General features: G+C 44.9%; 1 protein-coding gene across 4 annotated transcripts in view; it reads right to left on the minus strand.

The window, feature by feature from the left end:
* RARB (retinoic acid receptor beta) overlaps positions 1-26,892 on the minus strand; it is a 445,419-nt gene that overhangs the window by 136,751 nt on the left and 281,776 nt on the right. For all 4 annotated transcript variants that reach the window (XM_032629585.1, XM_032629588.1, XM_032629587.1 and 1 more), the window contains exon 2: positions 22,086-22,234. In XM_032629585.1, coding sequence (XP_032485476.1) covers positions 22,086-22,234 — 149 coding nt within the window. The remainder of the gene's footprint in view (positions 1-22,085; positions 22,235-26,892) is intronic.

Consider the following 26,892-nt stretch of genomic DNA (forward strand, 5'->3'; position numbering starts at 1 on the left):
AGAGAAGCCACCACAGTGAGAAGCCTGTGCATCACGGCAACAAGTAGCCCCCGCTTGCTGCAACTAGAGAAAGCCCGCACGCAGCAACGAAGACCCAATGCAGCCAAAAATAAAATTAATTAAAAAATAATAATAAAACAAATTGTGACGGGCGACGAGAAGTGGATACTGTACAATCATGTGGAAAGGAAGGGATCGTGGGGCAAGCGAAATGAACCACCACCAACCACACCAAAGACCGGTCTTCATCCAAAGAAGGTGATGTTGAGTATATGGTGGGATTGGAAGGGAGTCCTCTATGATGAGCTCCTTTCGGAAAACCAACTGATTAATTCCAACAAGTACTGCTCCCAGTTAGACCAACTGAAACCAGCACTCGATGAAAAGCGTCCCAAATTAGTCAACAGAAAACGCATAATCTTCCATCAGTATAATGCAAGACCGCGTGTTTCTACGATGACCAGGCAAACACTGTTACAGCTTGGCTGGGAATTTCTGATTCATCCGCCGTATTCACCAGACATCGCACCTTTGGATTTCCATTGATTTCAGTCTTTACAAAATTTTCTTAATGGAAAAAATTTCAGTTTCCCGGAAGACTGTAAAAGGCACCTGGAACAGTTCTTTGTTCAAAAAGATAAAAAGTTTTGGGAAGATGGAATTATGAAGTTGCCTGAAAAGTGGCAGAAGGTAATGGAACAAAAGGGTGAATACATTGTTCAATAAAGTTCTTGGTGAAAATGAAAAATGTGTCTTTTATTCTTACTTAAAAAAACCGAAGGCACTTTTTGGCCCACCCAATAAGTCCTGAATACAATGATGCCTGGGATTTTTGGTTGAGTACATGCTCTGTGATTGACCAAAATGATTATTATTAAAAGACCGTATCAAGTAAAGCTTTTGATCTAATCAATCCTGCAGGAGGCCCATCAGGCAACTCCAGACATTTCAAAGAGCAGTAAACCTGGCCTCGTGCCGTGCATAATCATATTTGTATTGAGAGAAAGGTTTGATGAACCACACGTTCACGTGGAGATAGAGGGCAAGTGGAAATGATTCTGTGAGTTGTAGGGCTCAGCCTCCCCATTGGACCAAGTCCTACAGGGAGCACGAGGGCTTGGGAGCCTTAGCGTAGAGTCAGTCTAGTGGTTGTGGGCTTGGGTCTTGTTGCTGAGCGGCCTGGGTTCAAGTCCCATCTCTGCCTGAGAGTAACTGTGTGGTTCATCTTGGACAAGTCACAACCTCTCTGTGCCATGTTTTCTTATGTTGCGGTGAGCGGGGGCTACTCTTCGTTGCAGTGCACGGGCTTCTCATTGCGGTGGCTTCTCTTGTTGCGGACCACGGGCTCCAGGGGTACAGGCTTCAGTAGTTGTGGCTTGCGGGCTCTAGAGCGCAGGCTCAGTAGTTGTGGCGCACGGGCTTAGTTGCTCCGCGGCATGTGGGATCCTCCCTGGACAGGGATCGAACCCGTGTCCCCTGCACTGGCAGGTGGATTCTTAACCACCGCACCACCAGGGGAACCCATAGCTGCTATTATTATTATTTCACAATGCAACTGGAAGTGGTAAAAGGTGCAAGTGAAGCCAAAACAAAAAGTGAGGCGAGGCCAGGAAAGAAAGTTGGATGTGGGTGGAGAGATGCAGAAAAAAGCCTGCGAGGTACCACAGGTACCATGAGGTGAGGATGAGAGCAACACTGCCCCGCTAGGATCTTTCACAGGAACTAGGCCCGTCCCTGGCCTATAGGCTTCAACAGGGACCGTGGCTCACAGGCTGCATCCACCCAACCAAGGGAACTATCTGATAATTTTAACAGCTTATGGATTTCCCCTTCCAGTTATAGAAGGAAAGGACGGTTACAAAAGTAGGTTTCTGGACTAGCTTTTCTTTTCCTCTGCTAAAGTTTTTCATGATATTTTCAACTGCAGAGAAGACATTCAAAAACCTGAATTCTTTCTTTCTCATCCATTGTATCTTCTTAGCATCTAAAGCAGAAGTTGCAAACTACTCATCAATTGAGCCAACAGATATGTTTATTTTGGCTCAGTGGTGGCCAGCGCAGTCGTTCAAAAACTTTTAAATTCATTGCCAACATTTAAAAAGTGGGAGATTTCAATTACAAAAGAGATTGATTTGATGTTTCTGCCTAATACTTTCTTGCCTAATCCTCGTCTGGTCTGAGTGTTTTTTTCAGTAGCAAAATGTCAGGAGAACCAGAAAAGACCTTGAAAAAGCCACAATCCTCAAGGAAGAGAGAGTCACTCGAAATACTAGAAAACCAGGCAATGCCAGCCCCCCACTCCCATAGGGCAGTGACTCTCAAAATGTGGTCCCTGGACCAGCACCCTACATGACCCAGGAGCGTGTTAGAAATGCAGACTCTCAGGGCCACCCAGACCTCCTGAATCTGAGACTCTGGGGGCAGGACCCAGCGATCTATGGGTTAATAAGCCGTCCGGTCCACGCTACAGCTCGAACACCATTGATACAGGGGAGCAATCAATGAGAAGACAGCTGCTGTCTCCCCACACTCTCTATTGTCCCAAATTAGCCTGCATCATTCACTTCCTTGCCTGGCTCTCCCCATAAGGCATCCAAATTCTCAACTCCAATAGTGAAACGAACTCCAGTAAGAATAAGTACACACAATTTCTTAATGGGGTTAATTTTTGCAGAAAATGATCTGGCATCCTTCTACCCTAAACTCAATGAAACAGAGTGGAATATGTAGTGACTTTTACCTCTAGAATTATATGAAACATGACCAAAAGGCATCCTTGCCTCTCAAGGAATATGAATCAGAAAATATTCAAGATGAAAGTCAGTGACCTCAACTCCCATTTGGATCTAACCTGGCTCGTGTCACTGGTGGAGAATCAGAGGTAAAGAGAAAGTGAAGCAAGCTGGGGCCCCACCTGCAAAGGTGAGCAGTTATAGCTTCTTCATAGAGCCGTGGTGAGGGTTAGCTGAGTTAAAATATGTGTCCAGCACAGGGTAAGGGCTAGATAAGTGCTTTTCTCACTAAAGAAACACTGGGTACACACGACAGCGTATGTTTCTCAAATAATCCTAACACTCAGATGTTATTTTCCCTTTTCTACAAAAGATGAACCTGCAAATTGGGTGATATGACTCCCAGGCCAGAGGAAATCACCAGCTCAGGCTGAGGGGACGCAGGAACCACAGGACTGCAATATTCCATCTCACCAAGACTGAGCTTGCTGTGAAGTATACAAATCTCTCTTTTCCAAAGAATACAACCGACCATTTGCCATTCAGGAATATGGTCAGTATGTGGGCCACTGAAGTTCTTTACCAGCTCCCTGGTCGCTGCACTGCTGGTAATGCACGAAGTGGGTGCGAAGAGGAAGTCAGATCAGTCTATGTCACTTCCATGCGGCTTCTTTAAAATGTCCAGCAGTGGAGGGGTGGAAACATACAGTGCAATTAACACAGCCTGTGAATTCTGCAGTCAGGGACAGTCCGGCCTCCTTTACAGAGATAGCTCAGGCTTGGTAGGCGGTAACCCCATGAAGCCAAGTAAGGGACCTGCAGATTTCCAAGATCTCACGATTCTGCTTCACCGTTAAAAGCCATCAGAAACAGTTCAGCATTCTCCAGATCTCCTTAAAACCCATGACATCTGGGGCTTCCCTGGTGGCGCAGTGGTTGAGAGTCCGCCTGCTGATGCAGGGGACACGGGTTCATGCCCCGGTCCGGGAAGATCCCACGTGCCGCGGAGCGGCTGGGCCCGTGAGCCATGGCCGCTGAGCCTGCGCGTCCGGAGCCTGTGCTCCGCAACCGGAGAGGCCACAACAGTGCGAGGCCCGCGTACCGCAAAAAAAAAAAAAAAAAAAAAAAAAAAAGACATCTGATACCTTAAAAAGTCACTGTGAGTACTCAGTTACTTATAAGGATTCAAACAAAATTCAGCATATTTCACAGTTTTGTGTTTAAATTTGAAATAGGAACAAATTTAATCTATCAGGAAATGTAAAAAAGGAAAATAAAAACTAAGGTCAGAGAGGGGCATGGATTGCATAAGACCATGCACAGCAAAGTTGAGATTTTTTAAAGCAGCCATTTAAAATAAAGTAGAACATCTCTCATCTCATTATACGGTATACCACCCTAAAACCAGTGAACACACCATGATGGACACGCTGAGTAATTTTTAAGTAAATACCCCTGCATATTTTCTCACTGCCCTTCCCTTGACATGCTGTACTTTACAAAAATTCATGTCCAAGTTCAAAGAGAAAAAAAAAAAAAAAGAAGAAGAAGAAAGACAGACAGCATTTTTTAAACAGCCCAGCCTTGGAAATATGTACAGAATTTATGCATGTTTCAAGCGCTCCTTCTCCTTTGCCAGAGGGTGTAATTAAAGGCCCATAGACAACTTCCAAACTGAGGCCAAGAGAATTTCAGCCGAAGTCAATGGGAGTTCAGCACCCTGACCGTGCAGAGGCATAGCACGCCCAGCGAGGAATAAATAACTCTCTTGGCAGGGAGCTCGGGAAGCACAGGGACGAGAACATCTCACATTAGAGCCCACGTTTATAAAAGCAGAATTCATTCCGTCGCCTAGAATCAATAAGATAATAATCGTACGACTTGACACAGCCCGGGAGGGCAGGGCGGTGAGCGGGCAGCCTGTTTCTAGGAAGCTGGCGGAGCTGGGTCTCACTTGGACCTTCTGGATTACTTTTTTCCCCTCTCTGTGGACACAGATATTATGTACACCCTAAGTGTACAGCATTTTTCTTAGTTACCTGTGAAGTAAGAACCCGCTCACAGCAGCTTCAAGGTGGGTGGTAGCCAAACACCAGCCTGCCTTTGAGCTCAGGGGGTGTGTGCCCTGAAGTGCAAGACTGGTGATGGAACCCACGGGGCCCTAGTCCCTCTGGGGTCCCCCTTTTCAGAGTCAGCCATGAGTCTTCCTAGTGCGTAAAGATGCATCCTTTTCCTACAACAGGCTCCTAAGAACAAACCACCTACTTCACCTGGAGACAGAGCCATCTAAATGTGGTTCAGACCAGACCCCAGGTTGCAGCAGGCTGGATTTCCCCAGGACGGCCACAGAGGTACCTCCATCCCAGATGCTCTTCTCAACTGACCTGGGCTCTACCGCCAAGAGAGGAGGGTCTTATGTCCCCTCCCCTGAATCTGGGTGGGTTTGTGACTGCTACAACCAGCAGAATTTGACAGAAGGGACACTTGGGACTTCCAAGAGTAGGAATAAAAGGCCGCTGGGCTTCCCCCTTGTCTTCGGGACCTCTGAGCCGCCATGTAACACGTCTGATTACTCCGAGATCACCTTCTTGTGAGGAAGCTCAAGCCGCACTGAGAAGTTCCGTGTCAGGGCTCTGGGCCAGAGCCCCGGCAGAGGTCCTAGGCAACAAGAGGCACCAACCACCAGACGCAAAACTGAAGCTGCCTCCAGCTCCCAGACGTCAGGCACTGAAGACGCTGTCTGCTCAGTGGAGGCCCAGGCAAGCCATCCCCACCATGTCCGGGCTACTACGTTCCCGACTCACAAAGTCTGTGAGCAAAACAAGAAACGTCGTTTTATGCCTCTCACCTTTGCGATGGCTTGCTATGCAGCACCGGTAACTGGAACACCCTGCGTGGATGATTAAGGGTCACTTTAACCCTATGCAATTTTTACTGCATGCACTTATTTTAGAAATTAAACCCTAAGGAAGAAGGGATTCTCGCCTCTCTGTCTGACCTATGCAATAAATGTGTTATATAAAGGAAGGAGATACTGTATTCATAAATCCTCACTGTACTTGTTAGTAATTACAGTATTTTTCATAATGAAAGGAAGGCATCTGTTATCTCACTGGTGTATATGACGAATGGGAAATGACCAATATTTGAAATTCAAAACCAGTTCAACGCGAGGCTAAGAAGCGACCTTAATAATTGATAAGAAAACAGTTACCCTTGGCAGACACGAACACACCACCTATCTCATGAGGTGGGAATCTGAGCCCAAGCGTTGCTCTTACATCATCTGTTCCAGACCAGGAGCAGTGTGGTAGAGGGTGGCAAGGCAGAGACAGCAGGACAGTGGGGTGGACAGCCCTGCATGGCCCTGAGTGCTCAGGGGAGAACGCTCCGCCCGCAAATGACAACGCAACGGGTGAGGATGCCTCCTGAAACTGTCACTCTTCCTTTCCTGTCTGCTAGGACATACTCAGTCAGCATTACCCAAAACCTCTGCTCCTCCCTGTGCCCCTTTGGTGCAAGTTATTACGGGGCAGGGGCTAACACAACCACGGGGCACAACTGTGCTCTAATCCTGGTTGGTTTTTCTTTCTCACTTCCAATTATAGAATCATTCAACGAACATCTACGAAGTGCCTGCATCGTGCCAAGCTCTGTCGTAGGCACTGGAAATACAGAAGAGGACAAGACTTACAAAGTCCCTGTCTCAGGGTATTTATACGGTAATGGAAGAGAAGACCAGTGAATAAGTAGACAATTAACGAAATAATCTCAAATAGTAGTAAGTGCTACAGAGGGAGCTCTGCTCCACTACAGCGACCCTGGCATGTCAGGATGGCTGCCATTGCTCAACTCAACCAAGACTCAACAGGCCACACTGAAGACATGACGATTCCACAGAAAAGGGACAGCTGTAGGTCCAGGACTGGGTCTCTCACATAAAGACAGGGAGAGCATCTGCCCTGCAATGTGGGGAGTTTCCCAGAGAGGCAGGGGAGATTACTGAAAACTAAAATGACAGATATGGTATAAGCAAATTCAGTCCAGAGAGAGGCAACTTTGGGTGCGACGTAAATTTGTTCCTAAATCTATCCTGGGAAGTATGCTTAAGGGACTTGGAAACATTTTTGGCAGAGAAGAATGGCATTAAAAAAATAGAAGGCGCAGACAAGATGGAGTGTTTTTACCCAAGGTGCTTTACACACACCCCTTCCCAAGGGCCCAGTAGTGTGTGATACGGATGCGCAGGGAACGCATCCTCCACTGTGTGGGAACACAGCCAGACATACCAACCATATGTATGAGGCAACCACACTGAGAACCACATGACTATGGAAAAGAAACGGTGGTGGCGGTTCTCAAAGCTGAGGGGTGAACACTAGCGATGCTACCAACACCGCCCACCCTCCTCCTCCTGGACACATAATAGGGCTGCATGTTCTTCCACTGGATTCGGTAGGGCCATAAGACAGAGGACCTTCGTGATGGCAAAAGACAGGTGGCCCGCATTCCAGCAGGGCCTCAGAACCACATCTACCCACAACACTTGCTGCTCCCAGGCGGCTTGAAGAAAAAGAAACAAGTGTTACAAACATAGGAGGTTTCACAAATGTACCTAAATCATTTTTTTCTATTTTATTTACATTATTTTTATATGTCCTTGTAGGAATTTCAGCTTTAATATTTTAAAATAAGTTGCTACGGGCTTCCCTGGTGGCGCAGTGGCTAAGAATCTGCCTGCCAACGCAGGGGACACGGGTTCGAGCCCTGGTCCAGGAAGATCCCACATGCCACGGAGCAACTAAGCCCATGTGCCACAACTACTGAGCCCGCGCTCTAGAGCCCGCGAGTCACAACTACCGAGCCCGCGTGCTGCAGCTACTGAATCCTGTGCGCATAGAGCCCGTGCTCTGCAACAAGAGAAGCCACTGCAATGAGAAGTCCGTGCACCGCAACAAAGAGTAGCCCCCACTCGCTGCAACTAGAGAAAGCCTGCGCGCAGCAATGAAGACCCAACGCAGCCAAAAAAAATAAATTAATTAAAAATATTAAAAAATAAATACGTAAAATAAGTTGCTAAAATACGTAAACATCACTCTCCTTTAGTTTCCACCTGTGTCACGGGGGCGTGGCTAAAGTAACTGACAGTGGCCCACCCACCTGGACGTAAGAGAGGCACAGGTGAGCTCCTCGGAGGTCACCATCCTCATCTCTCCTCCAATGCTCTTATTTCTAATAGTGTGCATTGTAGAGAACAGGAATACTATTTTTTTCTTCTTTTTTTCTGGCTGTGCCATGTGGCTTGCAGGATCTTAGTTCCCCAACCAGGGATCAAACCCGGGCCCCCTGCAGTGGAAGCGCAGAGTCCTAACCACTGGACTGCCAGGGAAGTCCCAGGAATACTATTTCTGCCGCCCAGAGCTCATAAAGAATAAGATGGATGGGACAGAATCAAACAGTAAAGGAATGCTGATCTAGATTTACTAATTAAAAAATACTCTTTTAGGTTTCTTAAACCACCGGGTCCATGATATTAATTAACCCCGTGCAAACATCCCACACGTGGGTGTAGTGAAAGAAATAACTTCATTATTTGGGTTTAAAACCAAATATATCTAGTGGTGACAATTAGACTCTTTTAGGCTTTGATATAATTCACAATTTTGTGCAGAATCCTACCTGCCACAAATATTTACAGAAACAAGTTCTATAACGGTATGTATAATATATACATGAGGCTCAAATTTTGGTCAACAGGCAAGAATAAGCACCAAATACTCATTTAAACAGAACATATTTCCCACCTAACTCTTATTAAAGCAGGAAATAATTTAAGACCAAAATACACATGGATGAGGAATTTTACATTTGATTCCATTTTGGGGCAAATAACCACAATTAGTGGAATCGATTTCTAATACCCTCTCCCATAATTTCTGGCATTGGACTAATAACTGTCATAGTTTTTCTATCACAGTTCTATTCAACAAACGTACTAAGAGCTATTCAAGCATTTTAGCATAGTGTTTTTTTGGTTTGTTTGTTTGGTTTTTTTTTTTGCGGTACGTGGGGCTCTCACTGTTGTGGCCTCTCCCGTTGTGGAGCACAGGCTCCGGACGTGCAGGCTCAGCGGCCATGGCTCGCGGGCCCAGCCGCTCCGCGGCATGTGGGGTCTTCCTGGACCGGGGCACGAACCCGTGTCCCCTGCATCGGCAGGCGGACTCTCAACCACTGCGCCACCAGGGAAGCCCCAGCATAGTGTTTTTGATGAGATCATAAACATGATATATTGTGCATTCAAGTGGGATAGAAGCCATCAAAAGACATCTCATGGAGTACTGGGTCTATACATTTTCTAACTTAGGGGACCAACCAGTTGAAGGAGCATCTAACACAGCAGGACATGCCTGTGGAAACCAATAAATATCAAAAAGAAAAAAAAATGCCCTCCTCAAAATGTTATTATTCTGAGACTAATTCTTTATGTTAATGAGGAGTAATGTAAACAAGGGCAGCAGCCTTCAAAAGTGTTTCTTGGCTGAAAGTGTGCCCACACTCCAAAGTCCCCAGATGCAGCAGAGCTTGTCTACACTTTGAGTACAAAATGCAGAAGTGAGATCCATGCTGAAATTCTCATTTCCCTAAGGAGCAGTCAGATGATCCCTGCTGGGTTTGACTAATCAGGATAATTTTCATGATTTGGGGACTTTCCAGCCCGTATGAATGGTGGTGTTGTGTACTGAGAATGCTGCTATTTTCAGATTCAAAAGCACAGAGGAGAACTCGCGTTGTTTGATCACTCTAGTTTCTCCAAATTTGTTTAACCATGAAATTCCTTTATAAAACCAAAGCTTTCTCCCCCTCACTGACCTACCTCACATTTTTCCATCGCTCATTATTTTAAGGCTCACAGACCCTGAGAAGTACATTTTACATGCTCCAGTTCAGAGCTGCAGCCAATATAAAGGATTTTTCTTTTTTTGTTTTCCAGGCACAGAAAAAGCCTCCATGGAAGCAGAACTGAGAGGGTCACTGAAGATTTTGCTTTTCCTTATTGGAATATTTACTCTGCAAACCCACTGATCTCTGTTATAAATGGAGCATTACATGAAATCCTGAGAGGGAGGAGGGGGCCCACATTAAAACCCAAGGGCTGTCTCAGCAACACCTGAGAACAAGCTAATAAGTTAAATCTACTGTATGTGCCTTCTCACATTTTGACACTAGTGAATAGGAAGCAGACACCCTGGCAGACAGGCCACCTTGACTGTACTGAGAAGTCTGACGACAAGCTCTATAAAAACAGTTCCACCTTGTACACTTATGCAGCCTGCACTTTGCTGCTTTGGAAATAAAACAAAACCAACCCAAACAAAAATGCCCCAGGCGACAGTGCCGGCCACAGAACTGGTGCCAGAAATCCGGGCAGGACGTTGCTAGCAAAGGAATGTCATCTTTTCAATATGGAACAAGGAACAAGGCTCTAATGGGGCAGGGCTGCCAGAACCCGGACTTTCCCCTGCACCCCAGACAATGCGAGCATTGTGCGGGCAGGAGATGCACGCAGATTTTTATCCACCTTTCTAGATATTTTTCAGGGATGAGTTCTAGGGTCCAGGGAACACAACTTTCCCCCATTCTGGCGTTGCTTATCCATTGGACATATCTAGCCACCTTTCTGAAGCGGAAAAATACTGAACCAAAAAAAACACAAAAAGACACAGCTCATAAAAGGCGCAAGAGAAATTCCAATCCCAAGGAAACTATTATGATGAAAGAAGCCCAGAAAGAAGGAAATGGCTAGAGAGATGTGTGATTTCCGTGCTGTGAGCGTTGTGTTGTGCTCGTATAACTCTTGTGCTTAAGGACGCACATTTTTGGCACAACACGAAAACAGAAAACAACTATCTCACACGGTGCTCCACAGAAGGGCTAGCAATCCTCCAAAGCTGGAGGAAGAAGTGGCTTTGCTGCCTTCATGGGAGCCGTGTGTCCATCTCCAGCCGTCTGCTTGCCGAAGGGGTTTTCTGGGGTCATTCTGGCTACATGTGATTTCTGCCTTGTGGGCTGACACTGCAGTCGAACCCCTGATAAAGGCCTCCCTCTACTGGGGAAGGCCTTCCCGGTCTCTCAAAACGTCAAAACCGAACATACTAAGGGAATGAAGATGTTTAGGATCATAGACTTGAAAAGAGAGTTCGATGAGATTCAGGGAAAACTACGGGAACAATTGTATAATGAACCCTTGCTGGTTTCCACAGTAACCGTGTCAGGATGAGCAACAGATTCCAAATCAAGGACGTGAATGGTAGATTGGTGCGTTTTTCTCACCTGTGAAATGGAAGTAAAAATAACCTCTTCCACCTACTTCTCTAATTTTTATGAGGATCAAATAAAACAGCTAAGGCAGGAACGCTCAGCTCTCCACTAAATTCGCTATTGCTTTCCCATCGCTAACCATTGGCCTGTCCCCGAGCTCATGGCTAGACTCCATCTCCTGCAGCTGGCTTGGTGCTGCGACTGGGTCCTGACAGTGCTCTGTGCGCCCCCAGGACTGGCTTTCCCCTCCCCTGTGCTCTCCTTCCCAGTCTGCCAGCAGGAATCAGATGCAGCTAAGGGCCTAGCGGATGCTGAGCCTGTAGCACAGCGAGCAGCCTGCCTTCCTATTCACTGTGTACAAGAGAGGAGGGACCAGCCCGGGACACAGGCCTTGAACGGTTACCTGACAAAGAAATTCTGTACCAAACGTGGCACATTTTGGAGGGCTTTTTCCTAACTGCAGCAAAGCTCAGCTGAACTGAATTCCATAAAGTGAAAGTGCTTTAGAAACACTTAGAGGCAGTATGAGTGTGAGGTATTTTTCCTGTTTCTGTAATTTTATACAGGTCTGCAGGTGAGGAGAGAGGCAACCATACAGAGAGGGCAGACAAGGGATGCACAGCCTTGCCCTCGGGAAGAGCAATACAGGGGCTGGCAAAACAGGAGCGCCCTTGTTACCGAAGGGGAAAGGTGGAGAGGGGATAAAACAGGAGCTGGGGATTAACATACACACACTACGATATATAGGTAACCAGCAAGGGCCTGCTATAGAGCACAGGGAACTCTGCCCAGTATTCTGTAGTAATTTATATGGGAAAAGAATCTGAAAAAGAACAGATACTTGTATATGTATAACTGAATGACTTTGCTGTACACCTGAAACTGACACAACATTGTAAATCAACTATACCCCAATATTAAATAAAAATTAAATTAAAAAACCAAACAAGAGTGCCCTTGCCAGGTGATTCCACTCCTCATGACTTCTTTCCAAGACTTCAACCAGGAGAAGGAAATATAGAATTTAAAGCTCCCTATTTAACCGCTCCAGTAAAAGGTTTAGGGAGACGGCGGAAACACTCATCTCCCCAAAGTAACTCAATCATAACTTATGATGGTGTAAAATCTATTTAAACAGAAATGATTTTCTGTCATAATTTCTATCACTCTCAGGAAACCCCAAACCATATACTTTTATTTCTGTGACAAAAATACATTCTTGTTTTTGTTTGGTGAAATTATAATACATTGTCACAATTCATTTTTAGATGATGGTCTCTAGGAATTTTGTAAAAGTAACTTATTTCGCACCCCCCCCCCCAAACCCTGGTGGCTCCACACTTGCTTTAAGTCAGAAACGTTGATTTTTTGCTAATTTTTTTCATTGACCAAAACTCCTTGAAACATACACTTGGGACATCATTGGGAGTAAGCCATTTTCAAGTCAACAGGTTAATTATGAATATCGGAGCTTGTTTCTGTACTGTATGACAAAGGGAGAAAGCTTTACCAAAAATTACAGACTTGAGGCTTGTTTAAAGAAAACAGCAAATGAGAGTGTTCTAGATATTTTTAAACAACAAGCAGGCAAAGTAATTTAAACAAGCAGTTCTGAACTTGTAACTGTTAAAAGATTTATAAAGCCACGTAAAGCCACCAAATTAAATAAACTATTCTCACTCAGCCAACATGGGAAAACAAATATAGGGCTGCAGGAGAATTCAGAATTCACCCTCCACTTCCTGTTTATTCCTATATCAGAAGGAAAAAAAAGACAGATTTTTCCTGCTTTTTCAATCCAAAATGATTTCTCAAGTTAGAACAACATTTGTCCAGCAGCAGAAGTGTTTTCTCCTTCTGTAGGAACTAAAACTAGAAATAGCCGGACTGTCATTTCAGCTGTCTTGATGTTTCTAGATATGAAGGTAGATTCTAGATGTTGAGATTGTTATTTTTTTTTAAAGCACTAGAGCCCACAGTATTTTTGAGTATATCGATCTAGTTGCTAATCCTTAAGAGTTCGCTTAAAGACGGTATCAAAAAGAACATATCATTTGCAGTGAAGGGCTAACCTTGAGGTGAAAAGCAGAAATTACTAAGGAAATGAGCTGGATTTTGGCCACCCAAGGCCTTGTCCTGTTCACAAATTTCATAAAAATGTTCATGAATATATAATCACAAACCCCATGTATTTAGATGCAATTCATTATATAATTAGATAGAATATATAAAATCATACCACTATGAGCATTACCATAGAATTAAATCTCATTTATTACATGTCATTTATTACTATATTAATTACTATAGAATTAGATCTAATTTACGATTAAAAACACTTATTCAGGCCCTACTATGCACAGAGCACTACGGTTGGCATTGGTAATAAAGCTCGGACAAGAGACCAGCCCCAGTCTTCCTGCAGTTTACAGTGTGACAGAAGCTGGGAGCAAACAAACAGCTGCATAATAATAAGTTAATCACATGACTCAGCCATAAAAAAGAACGAAATCATGCCATTTGCAGCGACGTGGATGCAACTAGAGATTGTCATACTGAGTGAAGTAAGCCAGACAAAGACAGATATCCTATGATATCGATTATATGTGGAACCTAAAAAAAAATGATACAAGTGAACTTATTTACAAAACAGAAACAGAGGGGCTTCCCTGGTGGCGCAGTTGTTGAGAATCCGCCTGCCGATGCAGGGGACACGGGTTCGAACCCTGGTCCGGGAAGATCCCACATGCTGCGGAGCAGCTAGGCCCGTGAGCCACAACTACTGAGCCTGCGCGTCTGGAGCCTGTGCTCCGCAACCGGGGAGGCCGCAACAGTGAGTGGCCCGCGCACCACGATGAAGAGTGGCCCCCGCTTGCCGCAACTGGAGAAAGCCCTCGCACAGAAACGAAGACCCAACACAGCCAAAAATAAATAAATAAATTTAAAAAAACCCAACAAAACAACAAAACAGAAACAGAGTCAGAGATGTAGAAAACAAACTTACGGTCACCAAGGAGCAAGGGAGGGGAGGGGTAAATTGGGAGACTGGGACTGACATATACACACTACTATGTATAAAATAGATAACTAACAAGGACCTACTGTAGAGCACAGGGAACCCTACTCAGTGCTCTGTAACGGCCTCTATGGGGAAAGAATCTAAAAAAGAGCAGATACGTGTCTATGTATAACTGATTCACTTTGCTGCACAGCAGAAACTAACACAACACTGTAAATCAACTCTACTCCAATAAAAATTAATTACAAAATAAGTTAACTAGAGCTGGGTTAAGTGCTACAAAGGAGAACAACAGAACACGTGAAAGAGAAGGACCTAATGAGGGTGCCAAAGAAGGCTGCTCTGAGGAAACACAGCAGTGAGCCCTTCTGAGCATCTTTCATGCCCGCTGATCCCCAGATGCCTACACAGGGCTGTGCAAAACCAACCTTAAGAGAAGGAATAAGTTTCCACATTTCCATGCAATTCTTCACGGACTATCCCAAGTTCCCTTGTTTTCAGATTAGTCTTTAATTTTTTCCTGGAACGCTCCTCTCCCCTGCCTCACCTGGAAAAGGCTCACACATCCATAAAACCACCTCTTCTGTAAAGCCTTCCCTGGAAGTGTCAGAGGGATGCGAGTCTCCTTCTCTGCACCCGTCAAGCCCTGCAACTTCAAGTGTCACAGCACATGGCACGTGCACTAATTTTCTCCTTGCCCGTACATACACTCATCCTCTCACTCAGTAAATATCTACTATGTACCTATTATTTAACAGGCACTGTTCTACGTACTTTCTAAACATTGGGACACAACACTGGGAAGAAAATACATAAAAACTTTTAATTTCTGTACCTAGAGCCTGTTTCATTGAAGGTGTTTAGTAAATGTCTGATCAATGAGAGAATAAATAAGTTCTCCCTTGTTGGCCAGTTTTATAAAGGAGGACAGCTCTTTGGGCCTATGAGGGGACCTACTCTTTTTGGTTCAAGGACTGAAATAATGAACTTGATGGCAGGCTTCATAATTCAGCTTTAGCTACTACAGCATGCAGACATCGTCCTGTTTTTGCTACTGTCTTTAGTGTGTCATATTGTTCTTGGGACTGGACCTTGCAGCAAACCCCTAAGCAGAAGCAACTGTGAAGGGCGAGCAGAGACCGGAATGGTCTCCAAACAGAGCATAATGTTCATGTTTATGGATGCTGATTAAAAACAAAAAAACAATGTCATCTTAAATGGCCTCGGTCAAATAAAATCACCAAGCACGTTTATAGTATTTAATAGGAGTTCTAAAATTAAGTGCAGACATCCATCTTCCTGATTGCAACACTCTTTGTACTGAGCGTACTACTTGCTGTCTGCCAGGAAAAAAACCCCAAACCAGCCCAGTGGCCGAATGCTGTCCTGGAGATGAGAGCCTCCTTCTTCAGAGGCAAGGAAAACAAAGGCAGATAAGAAAATGGATGAAATGAGCCCTGAGGGACTGAGGGGGCTGGTGGAGTTTACACTCTTCAAGGCTGCTTTAAATAGCAGGCTACCGGCGTGACCACGATCAAGCATCCCTCTCTGCCTCATGGGCTCCCCACGTGGGCTGGGCGCTGGCTCACAGATGGGAAGTTTCCACCCACCAAGGGCAAAGCGGAGAAAACAAGGACTCAGCACCATTTGGGAGTGTGCCCATGGGTGGAGCCCGTGTGTTAACCGTCCCTCCTCGGGAAAGACTGCCTTGCAAGCTCTTCCTTCTTCTACTTATTGATGTAAAATGTCATTTCTTTTATGAAATGATCAAGACGATAGGGTTGTTTCCCTTTTGAAGTACGCTCCCACCTGTTTTTGTTTTTCATCTGTTGCCCATGAAACCCCCAAACTGGAACACAACACACCGCTGCTTCCTACCCACTGTTTCAGTGGGGCTGAAGCAGTGAGGAATTTTCCAGACTAGGATTGAAATCCAGCTGTGTGACCTTGGCCAAGTTCCTTAACCTCTCTGAACCTCAGTTTTCTCATGTTTAAAATGGTGGTCATAAAGCCTAACCCCCTGGAGGGCTGTTGTGAGAATTAAATGAAATATGAGTATAAAATGTCCCCACGCCTGGTACAGAGAAGGTATCCAACAAGAGCAGTTTTTTCCTCCCCCGCTACTCACCCCAGACTTGTAAACACCAGGGACTCCCACGCCACACAAGCTATTCCTAACAAGAAATCAGTGCACTTACTGGGTTCACTGTTGTAGTGTTTGCATTTGGCGTAGGACGGGGTTCAAACTTTTGTGGATTTGTTTTAGTTTCACAGATTTGTTGAAGCCCAGAGAAGTTAATGGACACAACAAAGAAGGGAAGAAACGGCCCTAGAATCCAAGTTCAGTTTCTGACCTAAAATACCCCATTACACAGCCGGCTCCTTCGCAGCCATGAGCTCTCTCCTGCCTCCCTATCAAATCAGGTCCCCCTCCGTTATTCTTTACCAGACCATCCTATTCATTTTCTTCCAACTCTAAATTGTTTGCCTGTCTTCTGCCCTTGTTCCAGAAGGAACCTGTCTGTCACATCCACTGCTGCATCTCTGGCGCCCAGCACTGTGGCCCTGGAATACAGTTTTTGGAAGAGAATTCTGCACAAAACCAGGGCATAATACAAGAAGGTATGTCAGCAAATGTCGGCTCTGGCATCCTCACCCTTTTGCAGGGTGACTCTGCCACTTTTCCCCATAAGAGGTGGTGTTCCCTTCTCCACCCACTGAATCCAGGCTTAACCACGCTGGGCCAATGGGACACTAGCGAATGTGATGCAACCAGAGGTTTGCACACTGGTGCTTGTCCTGTCTTACTGATGGGAACCTGCCCACCACCACACAAACAAACGCAGGCTAGGTTCACGGGCGAAGAGCCCCAACATGGGGAGAGGGTCCAGTCATCCTGTCAAGGCCCTGGTCATGTGTGTGAGGCCATCCTAGACCCACCTGGCCCAAGCCAAGCCAGCCCAGACAAGAAGCTCTGCGCAGAATTGTGACAAATAATAAGTGCCATTTGTTTTAAGCCAACAAGCATTAGAGCTTTTTGTTAGGCAGGAAAAGCTAACTGATATGGAAGATCATAAAATACATCCCACAAACCGCTCCAAAGTAAGATGCCAGGTGTTTCTGGAAGTAGCTCACTTATAAGGAAATTGCTAATTTCTGGCTTTGGATTGACAAGGAGGTGGGAGCTGAGCAGGAATGAGAGGTGGAGGAACAACTGAGAGGGAGGGTGGTCCTGAAGCTGTTGCCATGGCGCCCGGGCAGGCAGGGATGGCGAGTAGCCGTCCTAGGCCCACAGTCCACCAGAAACAGCTGCTGCCGCCTTTGGCATGAATGCTTTGGGTCACCAGCTTCTGAGTTTTAGAAACTAAAAACAGGACATATCACCATGTACTTTTGCAGAGGTCAGGAAACTAGGCCCAAGGGCCAAACATGGTCCACTGCTTGTTTTTATAAATAAAGTTTTATTGGAACAGAGCCATGCCTATTCATTTACATATTGTCTATGGCTCCTTTCACGCAGCAATGGCAGAGTTGAGTAGGTGTAACAGAAACCATGTGGCCTTTGAAGCCTAAACTATTTACTGTCTGGCTCTTTACAGAATCAATTTGTAACAACTCCTGTACTAGGTTATCAGGGGAGGTTCCACGCAATGGCTGGGTCTTAAGCTGAGTCTTGAAGGAAAGAGGCAGTGTTGATTTGGGCACAAAGGAATAGGGAATTGCTGAAAGAACATTACAAGAAGGAATACTGAGATTATAACCAATGTTACATGACCGTGTACAAAAGTAATTATAATAATTTCATGACAGTACAAACAATAACTAAGCAGATATACCACTTACTATGTGCCAAGTATGTGCTCTATAGTCACTCATTCTACCCTCACGACAATATTAGACGGTAGGTGGTATTATTATCTCCATTTTTCCAATTGCGAAAAGAGAGCAACACAGAGAATGAAAGATGCTTGCCCAAGGTCACAAAACTAGCAAGTAGCCTAGCTAGGATTCAGATCCTGGTGTTCTCACTCTAGATTCCATACTCTTTGAAAGCTACAAAAATGGAAATGTAAAAAGGATAAAGGCCAAAACTGTGCATAAATTCTAGCTATGAGCAATGAGATTGTCTCTTAAAGACACCTGAAAATCTGCTTTATTACTTTACATCATGAAACCTTTTTGGCTAACTATACCACATGTTCATTTTATGTACCCTTTGTCCCCTATAAAAATTTGCCATTTGTCCTGTTTAGCTGGAAATCCCCTAACAGGACATCACTATGGTACAGCTAGTGGTTATGATGCCATGGTGATGCTGTGTCAACACAGCAGCCACTGGCCATTCCCAGAGGTAGCCCACAACCCATTCATTAAATTCTGAGGCTAATACTGCCGCTTGGTCCCTAGGGAGACAGAACGTTCTCTTCCCCAAGCAATAGTCAATACGGTCATTCTGGTCATGACAGGCGGAAGCTACTGTGGATACTCCTTTTTAAAGATGTAAGTTGGGTTCTGTTTGGGAATCCTACTTTACAGCAGGGGATCCCAGCCCAGAGAAGTGATCTTTGATCTCCAGCCAAAGGATGGGCCAGCTCTTACAGGTCAACTGGGGGCCCATGGTGTATGTGCTGTAGCCCAAAATGGTGTCGTGCCTGGGGCCCATTATAAACAACCGAACTAAAGATAGGCAGAATTCCCAAAGAGAAGTTGTTTCTTGATTTGTTACCTCATAATCACAGGGAGAGAGTTCTAACAGATAGTCTTCAATAATACTAACTCTTTATAGACTAACGGAGCTCACATTGATATACCTCTTTTAGAGAGCATCCTGGCAATTCGTTTAAGCCTTAAAAATGTACAGAGCCATTGACTTAGAAATTCCACTTCTACTCATTTATCCTAAGTAAATTATCAGAGATAAACATAAAGGCTATTTATTAAAGCATTATTTATAGTAGAGAAACACTGAGAACACCTCAATTGTACAACAGGGGATTCATGAAATATATTATGATATAACCATAAACCACATTAATGGCATAGCCATAAAAACTATGCAGTTGTTTAAATTTTGGTCATGAAAGATTATTAAATTTTAAAAGAAAGTTAAAACCAGTATACAACATAAAATTCTATCCTTGTAAAAAAACACCAAAAATAACAAGATGCACATACTAATAGAAAAACAGGTTTAACAGGGGTTTTTCTCCCAGGCTAGAACTATGGTTATTTTAATGTTCTATTTCTTTTATACAATAAATTCTGCATTGTGTTGGTAATTTTTAAAACGATATCAAAAGTTATATTTAATTTTTTTTTAAGTTATATATTTTTTCCTTTGGCTGTCACATTATACTTTTGCTTTCTCATGTTTTTCAGTTCTATGAATTTTGTCATGTTTTCCCAGCAAGCCAAAATGCAGACCAGTCTTTCTCAACAACCAGGGGGAAAGGCAGTCCACATTTTCAGAGACCCACCCGTAGTTCAAAAACCCTTTAGTCAGACAACTGGTTGGCAAGCTCATCTGACTGTTTTGGGCTTATAGTTCTTTATTAAAAAGGTACACCCCAACAGGACTCTGAACAGCTTTACCAAGTTCATCAAACTTGCTTGTGCTGCTACGGGTTTTGTTTTTGTTGGGGTTTTTCCTAAAAAGAGACAGAATCCCAAATTAAAACAAGAGGTCAGGGAATTAGCTGACTAAGAGCTGATTAAAACAGTCTGTACTTTACAGAGCGTGAAACTGCTTAATGTGTAGGTAGGGCTTGGGATCTGGCATGAGAAGACACGCTCATAATTTCTTTTCCCAGGACATAAAAGGAGCAGGTAAACTGAGTTGTAACGTCCCTCATTAAGGTTTCTGGTCATGAGATGACAAAGTTTTTTGAAATAAAGGAGTGTCTTTTCATTTAACTTCCAAATGAGCACTAGACAATGATTTATTTATAGACTGTACAACAAATGGACGGAGTGAACTGGGATTCTGCTGAAACCTTCCCAGATCTCAGGATAAATTTAAGTAGGTTCAGCGAGGGGTTACCAATAATAAAGCACTAATTAGATGCACAGATGCTTTGCTTTTTATCCAGCTGCCAACTGGTTGCCGTGTTCTCTTCCTTGACCACCATATCTGAGGCTACTGGAAGAAGGGGCATTCCTTTCAAACCAACACAACCCCAGAGGAAGAGATATTCCTAAGGCTGTAATGAACTTCTCCAAACTGGCCTCACCCTGTAAACAAATTCATGTTTATTCAAATGATTCGAAAAGGAAGGAAACCTCGCATAATTTCTTTGAGGGGCTGACACTCAGGCGGTTCTTCAAGCTGTACCTTTCAGCACCCAGGATGTGCCAGGCTGTGTGTGAGGTGCAGCTGGGGTCCCGGGTCCCACGTCCTGGTCCACTCTGTGTTCCCAGGCCATCAGACGTGCTGGGCGGCAGACCGAATGCAAAACCGGCCCCAGCTGTCCTCCCCCTCTATTCCTGCCTCTTATCTTGTGACTTTGCAGCTCCTCCTGCTGAGAAGTTGAGTTTATGTTCTTACCTGTTGAGTACAGACTGGCCTTCTGACCTGCTTTGGAGTGTGTCAGAAGCACGAGTGTGTCCCTTCCGAGCCTCTGGAGGACTCGTGTAGCCCGACTCTCTCTTTTGGAACCCTGCCTGCAAATAACGGGGGCCAGCCTGACGGGATGAGAGGTCCCCCGACAACCGGCAGCACCCTCAGAAGCAGAGCCCACCAGCTAACCTGCGGTGGACCTGGTCCGTGTGGAGCACGGCTAGCACCACACGAAACCCCCAGAGGAACCTGGCCGAGAGCACCGGCCCATGAGCTGTAAGCCAAATTAACAGCTGTGGTTTCAACAACAAGGACCTCCTGGACGGCACAGGGGACCGCTCAATATGATGTAACCACCTAAATGGGAAAAGAACCTGAGAAAGAACAGATGTGTGTATACGTTTAACTGAACCACTTTGCTGTACACCTGAAACGAACACGACGTTGTGGATCAACTGTACTCCGATATAAACTAAAAAGTTAAAAAATAAATAAATCAAAAGGCTGTGGTTTAAAGCCATTCCTTTTGAGGACTGGCTCCTGACCCATGCACGCAGTAAGGGCTAACTCTGCTCAGCTAAATGCAGAATGCCTTGGAGCAGCTGGGGGCGGGCAAGGAGGCTGTAACGCTCCAACGTGTCTGCACTGATCAATGCATCATGCAGTTTTGATGCATAAACAGCACACCTGGAAAAATAAAAAAAACCAAAAAAACAGCACACCTGAACTGCCATCGGCGGGAGCAGAGAGAAGCCGTGTTATCTAGGGAAGGGCTGGCTCAAGACAGCCCCAGATCCTTTGAAAGACTGTCTGTGGATGAGTTGGATTTGCCTGTGAAGTCATTCTGTGTTTCTTTTCTCTCTTTAAAAAAAATAAGAAGCTCTTTCACTTAATTAAGCCTGTTGGACTCGATTACGATTGTCTAGTTTGATTCAAAGCAGCCACATAGACTCTCTGACACATGTTCAGCCTCCATGACTCCGTAGGCTGGAATTTTAAATCCAGCTCCCCTGAATTCAGGACGCACGCACACACAGTAGCAAGTCCCCACAGGCTGAAAATCAAACTGTAATTCAAAGGCCACAGGGCTGAGGAAACAGCCAGAAGATAAATCCCCATTTCAACCTTGGATTCTCTGCAAGTTGATTCAGGGGATTGTCAGTCATATTTAAAAATGAAATAAAACTACAAAGACACCAGACGGCATGTTCTAAAGAGAAATAGGGGATGCTTTTCAGGACGCCTTCAAAAGGCTCTTGCGACCTGAAAAGAACTGTTACGGGTTATTTTAAGGGCCCTGGAACATTTGGCTCCCATCAGACATTTGCAGAAGTTTCTGAATTAACTAATGAGCTCTAAGGAAGAAATGAAACCACCACACACAACCCAGAGCACCACACCGATTGGAGGTGACGTGACAAGATATCAAAGCAGCCCAGTCCTGGAGCTGGGCACTCACCTTACACCCCTCGCAGGCGCTGACCCCGTAGTGGTACCCCGATGACTTGTCCTGGCAGACGAAGCAAGGCTTGTACACCCGAGGGGGAGGAAGTGGAGACGGAGGGCTCGGGACCAGTTCCTCGGAGCTGGTGCTCTGTGTTTCAATCGCTACGGTGGAGATGGGAAGGGGGAGGAAAAAGAGAAAGCGTATTTCAGTTCATTGCTTTTTCACCAGTGAGTTCATAGGCCTCTGCCCCCAATTCAGCAATAACATAGCAAGGATAGGCCCACAAAAAGAGCTGCCAGCGTAGGCACTGCAGGGCGATCCTGACTCTAACGTGGTATTGACAGTTTACAAAGCAATCCCCTATGCCTCTCTCATTTGCAGAGCACCGTGGCACCGCGAGGGAGATGATTTTATCACCATTTTACCCCCAAGAGAAACAGAAACTCAAGCAGTGCAGTGACTTGTCCAAGACCCACCGGGCAGTGGTAAAGCCAAGACACAAAGTCAGACGTTCACTGCACACCCAGGGCTCTTTCGACTCTCAATTAGAGTCTCTGAAGTGACCCGCTTGACCCTGTCTCTCACTTAACCAAAAGGAACTTCCCTTAGGACAAAGGAAGAAAATGCCCAAAGCAGCCATTCAACAAGGACACGGAAAGGGCCGTCAGCACGCGGCCAGAGCCGAGATTCACTAACAGCAGTGGCGGCGAGACCTTTGCTACTCAGAGCCCTCCTTGGGCCAGGAGTGCGAGCACCACGTCAGAGCTTATTAGAAAATGCACTATCAGGCCTCAGCTCGAGTCCGAGGAGTCAGGTCTACATCTTATCCAAACCCCCAGGTGACTGAATGTACACTTAATGTTTGAAAAGCACTGTATTACATTAATGATGGCACAGCCTGACGTTGCTTTTCATTCTAGACTTACAAATACGCGATCCCCCATCTCATTATTTAACCACCCCAAATCCATGAGGAATAGGAATTTATAGAACTTAAGATCTAGGTATTCTCCCATCCCTACCCTCCAGATTTATGCTCAATGTCAGAGCAAGACCTGGCCCTATTCCTATAACAGGCAAAACTGCTCATAAAGGATGAGGAAGTGGGGAAGGGAGGGGCTGAAAGTGGTCAAATAATGTTCCAGAATCTTCCAACCTCCAATCACTTTACAATACACGGCATATTTCCCAGAGTATAAAATTTCCAGTTGTTCCACTGTTCACCATCTCCCAGATTAGCTACTCTACCCACTGGATTGTCCGATAGCCAAATTTTCAGCAAGTCAGCTCTGCCCCCTACACGTACTGTTAATCCATCCTTGTCTGAGATCTTGCTGCCAGGCCAGCCCAGTGACCCAGCAGCATCTCTCACCCCAGTTACTGCAGAAGCTTCTGCACTGGTCTCCCGGTGCCCACCCTCCCGGCCTAGGGTCCCCTCTGCACACGCACAGTCAGATAACTGCTCCAAAGTTAAAATCACTCTGTCTCCCTTACCTGCCGAGAGCCCTCACATGCTCCAGCAGCCACCGATAAGAGCAAAGTCAGTCTCCTTGCTGGGCCCCGCAAGGCTCTTCAGGATATGGGCCTTCAGTAACATCACTGAATTCAGTGACTCTCCTCATTTATTGACTTCTAAACGCTTGGTTTCTGTTCCACCTCTTGAACAGGCCAAGCTCTCGTACCAACTTACGGGTATTGCGCTGACCATTCTCCCTACCTGGAAATTCTCAGACCATCACACGTCTAGTCCCTTTTCTCTCTTAGATCTTAGAGCAAATGTCACCTCCTCACGGGTGACTTTTCTAAATAAAAGGCCCCTTCCCACTTCTGGTCACTATATGTCATTTTATTTTGTTTTCTATAATACCTTAAATAGTGTCTAAATTTAGAAAGTCTGTTTGTGTACAATTTTATATTCTACCTGTGCTACTCCCCCCCCAAGTATGGGTCTTGTGAAACCAAGGAACTCAGATGAATTGTTTACAACTCTGTTCCAGGCCTAGAAGAGATGCTGGCACATAGTAGGTGGAGAATCAATAAATATTTGTTGAATTAATACATGAGCTTTTCCCCTTTTCCTTATTTGTCTTCATTCCAAGCCCTAAGTGCCCTTCTAAGTGCCCTTTAAGGCCTTGTTAAATGGTAAAATTAGAAACCGAGTAGCTTTCACAATACTCACTGGCTTCCTTTAAAATTAATTAATTATCCCTTTGGAATAGAATCAACTATAATTATAGTATTGTCATAATTCAGAAGAATCTTGGAATGAATTCATTAGAGCTGGGCAGGTCTAGTAGATAAATCTAGTACTGTCTTTACTGGGTAGCTCAGCACAATTGTGGCAAGGGCTGTACAGGAAGGTGGGCATCGAAGATGTCACGAGAGCGCATCAGATCAGCTATCAAGCTACAAAAGCAACAGCATGCCTGCCCCTAAACCAATCAGCTTCACTGAAAGTAAATGAGTCATAATGGCATCAACAAGAAAGCAGTACAAAATAATACATCGCTCTTTGTTAAAAATCTAAGAAAACAATATAAAATAAGCTACAAGGATACAACACGGGGGATAGAGCAAATATTTTATAGTAACTATAAATGGAGTATAACCTTTAAAAATTGTAAAGCACTGTATTGTCGCCTGTAACTTACGTAACATTGTACATCAACTATATTGCAATAAAAAAAATCTAAGATGCTGCTACTGCTGTTGTTACTCTTGTTATTACTGGGTGTCACGGATCCCGAGTCACCATAGATTATAAAATGCATGTTATTCTATGTATCATTAAGAAAGACAAAAAAGTACTGCCAATTAAATCATGACCCATCAACGCTTGTGAGACACAGCCTGATTTCAGAGATGTTACAAAATTAAATGCTTCTGGAGCCCTGAAAAAAAAAAAAAACCTAAGAAAACACACGCAGAATTACTCACAATCCTTTCATTCAGAGAAAATTACTGTTATCTTGGCATCTACCCTTCAAAACATTTTACTGTGCGTATAAATGTTTTTGGTTGGTTTGTTTACTTTAAAAAGTGGAATTATACTGTAGATTCTGTTTGGGACTTTGTCTAACTTACTGTGTCATGAAGTTTGTTTCCTTGTCAATAAATATTTTTCCCGCAAACGTTCCATTATGATGAATATCTTTGTAGCTAATCTCAGCACATCTCTATTTCCTTAGGCTAAGTTCTCAGAAGTGGAATTATCAGTTCAAAAGTTATGGCTATTTGAGAATACGCTGTGAGTCCTAGAAAGGCTGTGTTAATTTACGCTCCTAATATCAGCACAAGTGAGTCCTCCCCTAAACGCCTCCCAGAACTTTCTGATTGGTTTTATTTGTGTGTCTCTACTTCCCCCCTAGGGACTGAGCTGTGTTGTCACCACAAGGAGCAATCCCACATTGTGTGCAATGTGGGGAGAGTGCATTTTCATGTTCTACTGGCTCGTGTAGAACAGCTAATCTGGCTTGTCTAGGAAGGTTGTAAATAGAATTCTGTTAGGTCTGGATTCAGCTGTCAGAGTTATGCCCTGAATTTCAAACGTGGGTGGTAATTTCCATAAATATGCAGCTTCAAATCCATGTACTGAGGGGGTCCAGCATCTCCCCCTCCCAAAGAGAGGAAACTGAACTGCAGGCAATCTAATCCCCGAGAAGCTCAGGCAAAGCACATGCAAGTGGGGAGACCTCAGAATCGAAAGCCTTTTTCTATAGATGAGAGTCACTTATAACCAAGGAGTGAATCAGAAAACTTGCCCTCAACAGATGTACGGATGAAAATGTTCTATTTGGAAGCAATCAATAGCGAGGGCTCTGGACTTTTCTTAAGGCTGTGGTTATTTCACTAGTAGTGTTTTCCCATATTCGTACAATGGATGTTGGTGTGTTCAATCTTTTTTTTTTTTTTTTTCCATAAACTTATTTATTTATTTAGGCTGCGTTGGGTCTTCATTGCTGCGTGCGGGGTTTGTCTAGTTGCGGCGAGCGGGGGCTACTCTTCATTGCGGTGCGCGGGCTTCTCATTGCGGTGGCTTCTTTTGTTGTGGAGCACTGGCTCTAGGTGCATGGGCTTCAGTAGTTGTGGCACGTGGGCTCAGCAGTTGTGGCGCGGGGGCTCTAGAGCGCAGGCTCAGTAGTCGTGGCGCACGGGCTTAGTTGCTCCACGGCATGTGGGATCTTCTCGGACCAGGGCTCAAACCCGTGTCCCCTGCATCGGCAGGCGGATTCTTAACCACTGCGCCACCAGGGAAGCCCGGTGTGTTCAAACATTTAATTCCCTGACTATAACATACCAAGTGTGTGTTACACGCTATGGACAGTACATGGTATGATCCCTTAGCCTTGTCAGGTTTGGCCTAATAGTAAACCAACAATTAGAATATAATACACTGGTTCTCAAACTTGGCTGTGTGTTAGAACTACCTGGGGAACTTTTTTTTTTTTTTTTTTTTTGCAGTACGCGAGCCTCTCACCACTGCGGCCTTTCCCGTTGCGGAGCACAGGCTCCGGACGCGCAGGCTCAGCGGCCATGGCTCACGGGTGCAGCCGCTCCGCGGCATGTGGTATCTTCCTGGACTGGGGCATGAACCCGTGTCCCCCGCATTGGCAGGCAAACTCTCAACCACTGCGCCACCAGGGTAGCCCCCTGGGGAGCTTTTAAACATCCTAATGCTTAGATTGTATCTTAGACCTATTATGGCAGAATGCCTGGGAGTGGAAGCCAGGCATCAGTGTTTTTAAAAAAGTATTCCCAGGTGAATCCAAATTGCAGCAGTTTGGGAAACACGGATATGGTATGATATGACAGAGAGGGC

This window comes from Phocoena sinus, chromosome 4 (genome assembly GCF_008692025.1).
Source record: "Phocoena sinus isolate mPhoSin1 chromosome 4, mPhoSin1.pri, whole genome shotgun sequence".
NCBI classification, from domain to species: Eukaryota; Metazoa; Chordata; class Mammalia; order Artiodactyla; family Phocoenidae; genus Phocoena; species Phocoena sinus.